Below are 14,589 nucleotides of genomic sequence, written 5' to 3' on the forward strand. Positions count from 1 at the left end.
AGGGCCCACCAGGGAGGAACCAAAATCCTTTGCTGAAACAAGCCAAGTAAAATTTTGGTGTGACATTTGAAGCGACACTGCTGGGTCTTGACCCCAAATTTGTAGTGGGACAGCAATGGTCCAGAGTTCCCACCCAGGCCTTTAAAACCAAGACTATGAGAAGAGGAAGACCCAAAGAAAGCTAGAGTCAGATTTCTGAAAAGGAACACAGAAAGAATCTGAATTTAATTAAGACAATGTCTTAGCCCGCAGACATAGGACTGAAAGCAGGGAAAGAAAAGGGTGACCATTTTGTAACATTGCCACTTGGGTCTAGCAATCAAGGAACACAACTGGCAAGATGACCCATCTGAGAGCCACCAAGCCCCGCTTCAGATGAATCACGAGACGCTTCCATCAGTAACCCTTCCATGTTGTCTAATTTTAGAGTCCAGTTAATATAATTAACATCATTATGATTATTTACATGCAAAGGTGATGTCACTATGGCACTACCATCATTAGAACGCATGCTTGGTACTGTTCCTTAGGAAAGGTTTCTAAACCTTCTACACTCACCTCTTTTCCCTAAACTACTACAGCAACTAATTATTTTCAGCTTCCAAAGGGAAATAATAACTTTAATGTACCTGAATACAATTAGGCAAATTCATCATCTGACCCTGAATTTCATATTTTGTATTCCTACAAAGAAAAAACAACACATTTTCTACAGGCCATTAACCTAGTGATTTGTTCTACTGCTCTGTACGCATCGTGGGAAAAAGAAAACAACACTTGGACTCGTTGCCCCTGGAATAACCTTTTTTTGGGCTACTTAATGTCAAGGGCATGTGACGACCATGCCATGGTAATGACCTTCTCACCTTTATACATCAAAGTGACTGACCAAAGATGCCAGAATAAGATTAGAACAGTATTTACTGCTCTGTTGAGTGTGGATAAAGAGCTCTCTTTGCTGGCGAGGTTACCATGATTATTTTTTACCTTTTGACAGTTTTTAGGAGCTAGGCAGAGAGAGTAGCTACTCACATTCTCCTTGTCAGGAATCCCTAGAAGAGGAAAAGGAGAGAGAAAGCATGACTGTAAGATCAATCCGTAAAATGGAACTGAAATCCTCTGCTGAATCAAACCAAGTAAAATTTTGGTGTTTTTAAAAAACAAACAAACAAACTACATAACGCTGCTTAGAAAAAGAGCAGCAGCTATCACATCTGTAACATAAATAAATCAAGGAATGAGCCGGGGCTGAGAGCCAGACAACAAAATCTTAGGCTGACTTTGCTTTTCTCCCATTTGCTTTACTTTTCCAGAGGTAGAAATGTATCCCTGACTCATTTCCACCATGGGAGCAACTAGGTCCTCTGTCTTGGGCACTAGAACACTTAGAATTTCAAACAGATATATCAAGTATAAGTGGCATGTTTGTATTTTTACATTTCAGACCACCTCACATCACACTGCTCCAGGGATCTGAACCTAGGGACAGCTTGCACATGAAACCCACCAGAAACATCTTCCATCGGGGAAAAACCCACTGGAAGCAAACTCCTGCTGCCTCCAGGTCAGGGCTGAGCAGGGCAATCGCTGTTTCCAGGGCTATCTCAGTTTTCTGAGCAAAAGAGTTAAACATTCATCCATTCACTTCTTTGTTCATTCATTTGCACACATTTCACGAGCATCTACTACAGGCAGGTCCCGGTCCTCTGCACTTTAGTTTCGAACCACTGGGGGCAGTGAGAGGTGGTTTGCCGTGTTAAAGTATAGTACTATAGGTCCAAATTCTGAGTAAACAACATTCTGTGTTTAATATGAGACTATACTGATTTACAATACTGTCATGAAAAGAACTGAGCGTGTCCATCTAATGGGCAGCAGTACAGTTCAGGAGAGAAAAGAATGGAAAAGACTATTTGGAAACATTCCCGAGTCACACGTTGGCTCCCAAACTGGGATAGCACCAGGATATAAACAGAGAATATAATGGGCAGGTTTGTCATCACTGCCCAGATGTGTCAGAAGTAAGGGTGGCTTAATGTCTACACTCTGAAACTCATCCTGAATCCATCCATCCATCCATCCATCCATCCATCCATCCACCCACTCACCCACCCACCCACCCATTCATTCAACAACCACTTGAAAGAACTGGAATTGACTGAATGAGGAGATACAGGAGTGTGGCTTACATCTTGGGAGGTTTAATAAGAGAAATACACGGTTGCACAAATCACCATAAATGAGTGCCTGGAAATTAGGGTCTCTATAGAGAAATTATATTGAAAAGGTGACTTGGGGCCATGCAGGAACTTGAGAGTTGGGCTAAGGCATTAGCAGTCCTAGAATTCACCTTCCATGGCAAGTGACAAACAATTATTCAGTTGTTTTGAGCAACAGGAAAAAGAAGGAAAGGGACTGTTCATAAGTAACAGGCACTTAAGACATAAAAACAAGGTTCAATGGCAGGTCCTTGTTTGAGGTCCAGTTTGAGCAATGAGCTATAAAGATATTCAGTTGGGGAAATGTGAATATGCACTAGGTAGTAGATATTATTAAGGAAAACCATACCAGTTATTATATGTGATAAAAGTGTTAAGATCATGCATGGAAAAGTTTTTATTTTCAAAAATACCTGTTGAAGCATGTGGTGCAAAATGTGTATGATTAAAAGAAAGAATTATAGCAAAATATTAATTTTAAAATACACATTAAGTTAATAAATACATACTATTTAAATATTAAGCTATTAATTAAATTGCAGTGATAAGAACATGGGTGTTAACTGTATCATCCTGTATGTCTGAAATTTTTCACAACAGAAAGTAAATGTCTAAAAAGTTCTGCATAAGTCAGGTAAGCATAGGGTAGACCAGATGCGAGATACTGAAGGCTAGAGCCAGCGAAGTCATTCTTGCCCTCAGGTCAAGAGTGATGAAGCCCTCAGCCAGGTGGTTGTGGAGGGAACAGAAATGAAAGAATGTGAACAGGACAAAAAGGGGAGCAGGGGATGGACACGTGACTAACCTCAGTGAGTGGAGGTAAGAGAAAGGAGGGCTCCAGAACAGCTGGGGTTTAAAGCCTGGTTCATGGAGAAGAGCAATTATGAATGAAAATGCACTTGCAGAAGAAGGATTGGTTTTGTGAGAATCAGGATGTGTTCTGTTACTGACATGTGGAGTTTAATAAGCCAACAGGACATTGGATGGAAAGAGAACCAGCAGTCATTTGGAAAGCTAGGCTGCCCTTTGGAGGAATCACAGGTATTGGTTGGGGAAGTACTGCTATCAATTGCAAGAAAGGATGCAATGGTCATGAGAAAGTATAGAGAAAACAGCAAAGGCTAGACTCTTGAGTAATGCCTAAAACCTTTGAATGAAAGGAAGAACCTATAAAAGAGACAAACATGCAAGTGACCAAGAGAGATACAAGGAAACCAGGATGGTGCAGTGGAGCCTGAAACCTGGATGGAGTCTTGGCGTGGAAAGTCTCACTCAAAGTTGGAGAGGCTGGGAGTGGTAATGACTGAGTCTGGTTATTGGTCAGTGGAAGCTGCAGAGTAATTTGAGTCAAGAAGTATGGGGCAGAAGATAGACTTGAAGGGGTTAAAGAGTGACTGGTGGTGAGGAAATAAGAGCTAACACCCTTTGGGTGCTAATTATATGCTTGGAACTCTTGACAAGTTTTGCTTCATTTAATCCTCACAATAATCCTGTGAGGAAACTGAGGCACAGAGAGACTAAGTGCTTTGCCCAACATCACACAGCTTGAAGACAGCACAGCTGGGACTTCAACTCAGGCACTCCTCATGAGCCAGCCAGCCCTTGATCAGCCAGGAGAGAAAAGTCAAAGCAGGGGAGCAAAGGAAAGAAGGACCTGCCCTTCTCCCCCAGGACAGAAAAGAAACAGGAGGCGCAGAGGCCGCACAGGAATTGCGGAGCAGAGGAGGAAGGTGAGGAAGCTCGCTCAGGTCTCGGTCCAGCTGGAAGGAGAATCACCTGTACAAAGTGACACGTCCGGGATTAAGATGCAGACTCGAGGAGCAAGGAAGAGGACCCGAAGGGTGATGCTCGGGCTCTGAAGGTGCCTGGAGTGGAAGTGCTGCCTGCTCTGTCACTGTGTCAAAAAACCCCAGTACTTGGTACCTTGTCACATGTAAACGTGCAGGAGCCAAATAAGGGGGCTTAGAGATGCAACGAGCGTCTCCCAGGGACAGTAATGAGTGCTAACCAGATGCTTCCAGCACGCACAAACAGATAAACAGATTCAGGACACGAGATTTCTTGGAGTCTAGTGGGAACCTGCTAGAAAAGTGCATCACAGAGAAAAACTGCCTTTCTTTTTTGATCATATAGAGGCTGGTCTCTTATGAAAGGCCTGGAGTTTGGAGAGGCTGTGATTTAAGGAGAACACTGACTCACGCAGCTTCCCTCCTTGATCAATAACATCAACATGAGCAAGAGGCGGGGCTCTCGGGTGTAAAGTGTCCAAGATAAACAACGCTCATAAATCCCATTTTTAAAAGAGCCCAGAAACAACACTAGATTTTGCTCTAAAACGAAGAGATTCTGAGAGAGCACTCTAAGTATGCTGAAGTTTCAACTAGCACCAGAACATCAGCGAAAGCCGCAAACTAATACTGTTAACAATTTAAAAAATAACCCATGTGGGCTGGCAAGTCTGTTTATCCACAAGAGTCTGGAAACTTAATCTGTCAAGCTGGTGTAGGACTTATTTTTTTGTCACATGAAAACACACACCACACACCACATTTTTAGATACAAAATGTTCACGTTTTTCACTTACTGTCATTGTTAGAGCCCGTTTCCATAACACCATAAGGAGGAGCCAGAAGTCCTGCCATGTACTGTCGATATTTCTGAAAGACAAGATTGTAAACTCAATGCACAGATATTTACTCACTTGGCACATTCATTTATTTACACGTTAAAAAGCAGAAACGTTAGTCATCGGGAAGCATCTGAGTCTTGTATTTATAGCGCCTTGAAACATGCTATCTGGGATCAGTGGCCTAAAATAAAGATGCTGCATTCTAAAGAGGTCCTCCTGGGTAGGGCTGAGTGTGCCCCCAGCACGGAGGGGGGCTATCTCAGGCAACTCATTTATGTATTTGTGACTGATTAACTGAATTGTGTAGTCTTTTACCCTCCCTCCACCTCCTGCCCTGCTTCTCACTCCTACAAACACATGCTCAGGTTTTGGCAGAGGGGAAAAACACTTAGTTTTTATAGATGCAGATACAACTAAATAGGTGAATGACACTGAATCAGTTTTCTTTCAAAGCAAAAAGAAATGCATCCTTAGAAAAGGTCTGCTTTGAAAGAAGCTGATTTGCTTTCATTTACCTACTTCCTTTTACAAAGTACACCTGCCCGTTTTGTGACCTCCAAGGAACTGTTGCTATGTTGTCAAATAGAAGAGTCTGGCTTCGTTTAGAACTGTTTGGATTCCCCTGAATTGTATCCCCCTGACTTTCGGTCCAGGTATGCCTTAAAACCTGGGGCTCAGGGATGTCTATTAGCCCTCAAGGTCGGTTCTGTTCTGTTCTGAAGGCGTGGTGAGCGTAAAGCGATCTAGAGCATCCTATGAGAGCGGTGTGGCATTTACTAAGAATGCTAAAGGAATATTAGACATCCTCTCTTGTCAGGTAATAACACAGCCTCCTCCCCTTTCCGAATGAAAGCTGGGCAATTCTATTTATTGCAGGGTGTCATGTATATTTATGGTTTCTAACTATGATGACACAAATGTTAACCTGCATCAAAAGAATCAACACTCTATGATGTGCTGGTGGGTTACGCAGGCGTCAGCAGAAAAGACTTCATCTGTAGCAATGGGCAGCTGGCAATCTGCAATATTCGAGCAACCATCTGGCCCATTTGGTATATTTGAATGGTGTTTGTAATGTAACATTGATGATTTCTCAAAAGAGCCTTCTTCCAGTCAAGATGTGACTAGCTTTTATTTCTTAATCCATTTTTGCTGTCATTCCGAGGCAACTATACCAACACCTGCATGCAAACATTAAAAATCATGAATTTCTCTGCCTCAGAATTACCTCAACACTCAAACATGCCCGCAGGACCAATCTTGCACCCTGAATTCCTGACATTTCCTTTGATGACTTCCCAATTCTGATTCCCTTCTTTCTCATGACACCGTCTACTCTTCCTCCTCACCAGAGAGCATTGATTAAACACATTTCTCGGCATGATATCCTGCTGGACTCAGAACAAAACAGGCCCAAAGAGAGGAGACAGGGATGGGGATTTGTTCTAAGAAGACTTTGTGGCCGCCTCCCCACACACAGCCTTTTGAATTACTGTAAGTTCCTCTTACTGTTAGCAACTCCCTACTGGGCGCCTAAAAGAAAGAATTCATGTAAATTAAAGGAGCAATTGTGCTTTGCTTAGAAATGTTTTGGATGCTGAGGGTGTCCTTTGTCTCAGGCACCTCAATGTCAATTCTCATGAACTCCAGGGAAGCACCTTCTTGACCCCTGAATGAATGGGACTTCGCCTTCCTTCAGCTCCATAGCCTGTGGGCTGTTGCTCGCTCATGGGGCACATCACCACAGAGGCAGCTCCTGGGAACAGAAAAAAAGAGCAGCCCTTTGGGAGCCCGAGTGCGGGCTGGAGCTCAGGACACATTGAGCACCTACTATGTGCAGACAGTGCCCTAGACACTGACAGAAAGGCACGTTCAAACTATAGTGCAGTATCATATTTTACTTGTCAGATTTGGAGAGGTTTCAAAAAGTTAGATAACATTATTAGTGAGAATGTGGAAAACAAGTTCTCTCATATACTGCTTATTGGAGTATAAAATGATACAACCTCAGTGGAAGGCAATTTAGAAGTATCTGTCACATTTTAAAATGAGTAATTCCTTTGACTGAGCAAGGAGCCTCCCTTAGAGGACAGAGGTAGAGCCTCCTAAAATACAAGAATACATATGTAAACACACCTATCTGTTTATAATAGCAAACAAAACAACAACAACAAGCAGGAAATAATCCAAACGTCCACAAAGTAGATAACATCTGGGTTACTTCCTGAGAAGTAGATGAAGATGGGTTATTTCTTGATAAACAGATGATGTTGGAATATTACACAGCCATGAAAAAGAACGAAGCACCACCACATGTGCCGATATGAAGTGATCTCCACAATATATTGTCAAAAATTTTAAAAGCAAACTACAGCACTATGTGTAGAGTATGCTACTATTTTGTAGAAATAAAAGAATAGATGTGTGTTTGTGAACATCCATAAAGATCTGTAAATGTATAGACTCTTTCTGGATGGATATACAAGAAAGTAGCAACAATGAGTGTCTCTGGGAAAGAGATCTGGGTAGCTGAGGGTCACGTGGGAGAGAGACTCAGTTTTCACTGTTCGTTCCTGGCTGAGGCCGGGGGATCACCCACTGTGCCTGTCTGCCCAGAGGCTGGACTGGTAGGTTGGCTGGCCTGCAGTGGTCTTCAGTGGCAGTCATCTGAATGTGCATGGTGCCTGGCAGCAAGGGATAGTGGCAACAGGGGAATGAGAAGACAGCTCTTCTCTCTTAGTTAACAGTGGAGGTGGGAGTAACACCCTTTGACTATAAAATCCTCCAGAGGTGGGGAAATTGGGGAGTTAGGTACTGGGCTTCCTTGTCATAGGGCTTATTGGCACTGAAGTGATGTATTGAAAAATGAGAGGTGACTGTATTAGTAAATCTAGATCGTGGAGTAGTTCGTATCTTCATAGAAGATTAAAAGCCACTTCAAGCTTTCTGAGAACCAGAATAAAACGAATGGGAATTACCAAAGCCATGATTAATAAGGCGCCCACATGACAGTCAGCACAAGGCCAGCTTAAACCTGAGGTCAGTAGTTCTTCAGAGGTGACCCAGCACATTTGTATGGTGGTTACTCAATGTCATTCCTACACACCTCCACCACCCCGGCCGCTGAGGTGTATAGTGGCCTGGCTGAGTCCTTTGATAATGCCTTCTTTGGGCCCCTGGTTGACATTCCCTTGCAGAGCCTTTCCCTGGATCCCAACATACTCTAACACTACAACAGCTTCAATGGCCTGACCCAACCATTCTTAAATCGCCATATGCACTGGGAAAGAGCTATGCCTTTAACTGCCATGGACACTGACCCACACCATGGAAGGCCCCTGGCTGGAGTTCTCCTCAACATTCCCACTCCCCAGCCCTCCAGGACCTCTGAGAGCAGTTAGGATATAGTATTCACAGCACATGAAAACCACAAGGGCCTTCAAGAGTCTTGGAAGAGCTCGGTAGGCTTCATTCTTAGGATCTACTCCTGGCTTTGTTGCTAATCAGCTGAGTCAGCACAAACACATCCTCTGAGCTCTCTGGCCTCAGTCTCCTTATCTGTAAACAAGTGCTCTGAATCTGATCCAGGGGTTCGGAACCTTGTCCTTCAGCAGAGCCCCGAATTCCTGCAGGCAAGGGCCCCATGCAAACAGAGCCTTCAGCCCCCAGGTAAACTAGTGTTTTCACTTTTATGTTTGATAAGGTTCCAAGAGCAATTTCATTTGAAAGATGACTTTTGCTTTTTTTAAAAACAGAAGTTTCCAAACCACAAGATTAAATAATCTCTAAACTTCCAGCCAGATAGAGGTCACTCAAAGATCTCTGAAGAATCAACAGAGACAATTTAGGATTTGTCTAGGAAGTATCAGGACTCTACTCTCTGTGAGGAAGGCTTCTGTGGTTGTGGATTGGCCACGTGAAGGTTGTTCCATACCTGAAAGGTTTATCAGAACTACAGGTATTAAGGATTTCACTGAGATGCACCACAGTGCTGACCTTCTCACACTAAAGTGTGCAGCCCCCCGGGGTGGCAGCCAGCAGGGCAGGCCCGGATGTGACAGGGGCTAACAGGAGCTCTTTCTGGAGCTTAAATTTTATTTTATGTCAAGTAGTTTAGAGGATTATTTTTATACTTTTACATTATAAAGTAGAAAGCTAAATTTGCATAAATTTTAAAGATTAAAGCTTGAGACTTCAAAGAGATTTTGAGCTTGCTGCTGGCTATGTCTAGCTACAAAGGGTCTAGATCCGGGCATAAAATGTTGATTTCATCTGCATTCAGGGACTTCAGTGGGGAAAAACAAGAAGCTCTGATGTTATGGGAAGCATGCACACACTGGACTCACACAAGAACGGGGTCTTAATTCTAATTCCACCACATGAACTTCAGTAAGTTTTTACCTCAGTTTCCTGGCTAAAGGGCCTGGAATAATAACACCCATCTTTAGGGACCATTGGGAGAATGAGAAATAAAATGTATAAAAGTGCTTAGCACATATTAGGCACTTAATAAATGGTTGCTGATAATAATACTAATAGAAATAATATGGCAAGAATTAATCAAGCTAACCATAGCAGAGTCTTTAGCCTTAGGAAAGAATATTCTCTACATGACTTCACACTACTGGGGCTGTTGATATAGACACAATATAAAGACTCACAATACATCTACTGACCTGACAGTTAAATGGGGCTGTGGAGAAATAAGAATTTAAGCAACAGACTTTCTTAAATAGTTTTATAGTATTCTGCTTATTTTTATCTCCACCTAATAAAACAGTCCAAGGGAAAAACAAGAGCACAAGAGAGCAAGGCCAGAAATAGTTCAACAAAAATAAGTAAAGCCTTTGAGCCACCCGAACTGTTTTTGATTAACAGAATCCTTTTTTAAAATTTGATCTGTAAGTACAGTTGGCCAGCTTGTAAAGCAAAGTCAGTACCTGTGGCTCAAAACAGAGGGGAGAGGAAAGGCAAGGGTGGGGGGTGGAGGCAGAACCAGAGTAGAGGGGAGGGGAGATATCCGCAGGCTCGGGAGGCCAAATGCTGGTCCCTAAATCCAGGTAGAAATGTGCTACCAGCTGTACTAATGTTTTCTGAGAAGAAACAAAAGACGACAGTCTTAGAAAGGTTAAAACCTGGTCCATCTCTGGGCCAATTCATTGCCTCCACCAAGGCCCCTGCAGAGGCTGAGGGAAGGCTGGCAGAGCACCCGCCAGTGCGAGGGGTGCTGGGGAGAAACCCAGCTCGCCCCACAGCCTTGAGCCACACAGAGCAGGGAGTACTGCTGTTTACTGTGCACGAAGGCTCCGTATGGCCCAGGAGCCAGAACGCAAAGGTTTGGTGGTGTCCGCTGGGGGTGGAGGCATGCGAGAGATGTGTCGCATTCTGAAAGGCCAGCCTCCATTTCAAAGCAGGACTCAGAGAACAAAGGAAGCCTGGCGACTTGAATCTTAGCTGGACCCTCTATGACAAGAGATGGAGTCCCAGTGGGGCAGGACACCACATCCTGCAGCTCAAGGTTTTCCTGACACACTGAGACCTTTTCTGGATGTTCTCCAAGATGCTGCCCACTGCCAAGGCCTGTCCAGGCTGCCACCAGGAGCCTCTGCGAGGGAGGCCCGCGTGACACACGACTGTCTCCACATTCCTGCCCAGCCAGCAGCAGGCAGGTAGAGGCCCGAGCTTTGGGCACACCCCTTCCCAGCAATCGTCCCTGTGGCACCCACTTCCACCTAGGAGATTATCAGGTTGCAGGGAAAGCATAAACAGTATCCTTGGGCTGGGCTATCAGCACTGGAAAACATTAAAAACAGGAAGGCGTGAGGATAGTTGACAGGCACTGTGTGAACAGCCGTGGGGGGCTGTGCTCAGGACGGGGAACACTATGGCAGCCCATCGTGGCAGTGTCCGGGCCTGGGGAGGAGCAGAAGGGACTGTTCCGGGAATGTGAGGCTGTCTTGTCACAATGTCCCATCCGCTATATCTTTACTAGGTTCTCCCAAAGTATCAAAGATGAGTTTACAAAATGTAACAGCAAACGGTGCGTCTGTGCTTTCTCTGAGAGCATCATGATTATGCGGTAGAATCGCTTAGACTAGGGGTATAAAGTTTAGGTCCCTTTTTTCTGTTTCTTGGCAAGAGCTCTTTTATAGCTTCTGTATGATGTATAATATATGATGTAAAAATGGACACGGCACATTGCTCTAAAATCTCAGAGAGAGCCAGACAATTTTTTAATGTGTAAAGGGCAGAAGAGAGGGGAAAGTGGAGCAGCTGTAAATGGAAACCTTCAAGTGAAGTTTCCTGTTTACCCTTTAAAGCCACGTGCACTGCTTTTCCCACAGCCAGTCGTTGGCTGGACCAGGCTTACCGCTCATGCCAAGTTCCTGTTTCCTGATTCTTGATTTCTATAGCATTGGCATGATGGGGCACAAAGAACTCCCATAGCTATTTCTTCAATGGTGTTTCATGACATCCTATTATAGATATTTCTATTGGAGGCAAAATTCTGCTTGCTGCTTGCCAACTCCTGGCCATTTTAAATTCATGATCGACCTGCAGGAGCTGTAGTTTGGAGTGTGATAATCACACGTATAGCTAATGGAGCAAGTATTCCAAAACCAAATCATCTAAGAATCCTATAAGTAAGCAAATAAAGTCTCTGAAAAAGCCACCTGTTTGAAGTTCTCTCTCCTACTGGCCTGTGAAGGTGCCAAGGTCCTCACGAATTAAGTGTAGGGACTCTACGGAATTATTTGCTATGGGGAGTCATAGTTCTCAGCCAGTTCTCATTCCGCCAGTTATAATGGAGGTGAGTAAGGCTAACCCTGAAGGAAGGGGGGGTAAATACGCATTCACTCAGTCAAGGTGACCAGGGAGGCCCAGCAGGGTTCTTGAGGGCACCTCCCCCCCCCCAAGGCCCACACAAACAATCACCTCAGCACACTGGTGCCAAGGGCTTAAAAGGAAAGTGTGGGGTGCACTGCAAATGTGGCTGGGTGGTGGGGAGTGGGGTGAATTCAGATTTGGGGGTCAGGGTGAGGCTGAGGAGGCTTGGGGGTGAGAGACTGAAGAGGGGAGTGGGATGGGGTGCGGGCAGGTGGAGCGGGAACCCAAGTGTTAAGAGACAAAGAAGGCCACCTAGCAGGAGAGTCAGGACAAGAGGGTGGGGGAGGGAAGGCCCTGCAGGTCACATGAAGATTTTCAACATCATCTGAGTACAATGGGAAGCAGTTTAAGCGGAGAAGTGACCAGAACAGATGGGTGTTTTTAAAAGATCATTCTGGCTGCTGCGTGGAGGGTTTTGACAGGAAACAAGGAAAGCATAAGCCAGAGGGCAGGCCTGACTGGCCCCTCCAAGGGGCCTGAACTGGGGGAGACGAACAGAAAGAGACTAGCATAGGGGGTGGTAGAGACACTCTTCCCTAGAAGCTAAACCATCTCTAACTACCTACAGTTAATGATACCAAAGATTCAGACTTCTTGTTGAAGGGCTCACTGGGATGATTATCATTTAAGTCAGTGCACACTCTGCATATTCAACTAATTAAATTAGCCATGAACTCCTCTTAGAGAAACTCAAATTGAGAACAAGACACACACACAGTAGGTCAATGCTACTTAATTAAGAGTCATAAACTAATGTGCTCCGGAGCTGCGACTGCAGAGCAAATCCGCATGCCTCTCTTCTTGCCGAGCCTGAACCCACTACAGACCATCTCCTGTGTACATGTCACTGTGGACACTGAAGATCAGCTGCTGCCTCCTTGTTCACAGAATAGAACAGATGATTGACATTCTATGTAACCATATGAGTCTTCAAAGGGTGATGGATATTAAGTATAGTTATTCTGAATTAAAATGATCAAGCCCAGCTCTTATAAAACTAACAGGAATATCAGTAATACATACCACTGAAACATGGGGATTCTAAAAAAGTGCTTAAATACTGATAATACAGAATTAGGATGCACTTGTCATTTACAAACCTAAAATAAAGGGTCCACTCTGAGGTTCAAGTTCCTCAATAACAAACCAGAAATATTACCATGTGCAGTCATGGTTGATGGAAGGACTGACTGAGGTAACCCGGGCTCCTCACGACCCAGGCACACAATGACTATCGGTTCCCATTCCCTCTACACCATGATTTCTTCTCATACCGATTCTGCCAAGGGGCACATTTCCATTTAAAAACCAAATGCTTAAAAGAAAAACAGGCCTAATGCATGCAGACCTATAAAAATCATTCTAATGATTTGGCGATCTGATGAAAGAAGTTATTTGAAATCATATGATGTACACGGTTAAATATCTCTGTGATGTTTGTTTGCTCTTTATGAATAAGCTTCTTGCTTTCAGAGAAGGAACAGAAGAAGCATGAAGATCAGTTGATGCTGATAAAAACAAAACCTAAATTTAACACATCAAAGTCTATGAAGACTAATCAACTTTGTAATTTAAAAGGAAGCGCAGAGGGATAGAGCAGCCAGTCTGCTCTACCAGAATTAGCACCAAAATACACTCATTAGCGAAAATTAAGTTTTAAGAGACCCATGTATGAGTCTTGCTGAAAAAAACTGGAAGCCATGTACAAATAGCTGGAAGTAGAAAATGATTCATTTTAGATTTCCAACTTATTCATAATTCCGCCTGCTGATGTTCCTCTCTAAGCCACACCGTTTTTAATGTTTGCCTTTTGGTTTTGTTTTAACTACCATTCTCTCTCTCTTTCTCTATTTTCTCCCTCCCTACTATCACCAGTTTTATTACTACAGAATAAATAAAAGTACATGATAACAAATTTAAACTCAAGGTTATAAAATGAAAAAAATAAAAAGTAATTCTCTCCCTTCACTACCCTCCACCTACTGACCTGCCCAGTCTCACTGCCACGTTAGCCACTGCCGACACGCATTTCTTCCGTGACTTCCACAGTGTTTCTACGCGCACACCAACACGTCACCTCAACTGGCTTTAAACTGATGAGATTATACGGCATATGATGTTTTGTCCTTTCTTCTCCCTCTCTAAGAATACATCGTGGATAGCTTTTTATATCAGAACACATTTCACATTGCTTCCTTGTTAAACACTTTTTTTTTTCTTCTATCTACTCATTTAACCCCATTGGGGTAAATCTGGAAAATATATTGAATTTGCATCATCAAAATATCTTCCCTGAGTTTAAGGCCAAAAGATAAAGATCATGTCCATGGGTCTTAACAAATGGCGATTTCAGTGTTATTCTTAAAATGAGACAGCACTGTAAAAATGTAATTCCAAGGCAAACAAATATGCAAGCACATTACTCAGGAAAGCTCTTTGATCTCTCTGATGGCTTTATCTAAGCGGTGTCATTAGGCTGTAACCCCACTGACTGCCAACTGCGTTTCTGTAAACTTGGCAAAGGCTTCCCATGGAATACACTTGAAGAAAAAATGTTGTGTGTGCTCCCTCCCCAACATTGTCAGAAGGAAAAAGAAATGTAATTAAATTTCAATCTCTGACAGTTAAAAAATAAAAGAACAGAAACTATCAAACATTATGAATGGTATTTGAATATTACTGGTATTAAAAGGAGCCAGATTTCCTAATCTTGGTAACTGCATTGTGGTTATATAAGAAAATGCCCTTGTTCTAAGGAAACATATGCTGAAATATTAATATTTAGGGGTAAAGGAGCACAGTGTCTCAACTTACAAATGATTCAGGAAGAAAATGAGAGAATGATAAAGCAAG

At 43.3% G+C, this 14,589-nt stretch overlaps 1 protein-coding gene across 1 annotated transcript in view; it reads right to left on the reverse strand.

The window, feature by feature from the left end:
• RAPGEF4 (Rap guanine nucleotide exchange factor 4) overlaps positions 1–14,589 on the reverse strand; it is a 212,942-nt gene that overhangs the window by 108,674 nt on the left and 89,679 nt on the right. The window contains exons 4-5 of the mRNA XM_016205212.2: positions 4,804–4,876; positions 1,033–1,052 (exon numbers count right to left, since the gene is read on the reverse strand). Of these exons, the coding sequence (XP_016060698.2) occupies positions 1,033–1,052; positions 4,804–4,861 (78 nt within the window). The 5' untranslated portion in view covers positions 4,862–4,876. The remainder of the gene's footprint in view (positions 1–1,032; positions 1,053–4,803; positions 4,877–14,589) is intronic.

The sequence above is a fragment of the Miniopterus natalensis genome, chromosome 8 (assembly GCF_054644295.1).
Source record: "Miniopterus natalensis isolate mMinNat1 chromosome 8, mMinNat1.hap1, whole genome shotgun sequence".
Classification (NCBI taxonomy): Eukaryota; Metazoa; Chordata; class Mammalia; order Chiroptera; family Miniopteridae; genus Miniopterus; species Miniopterus natalensis.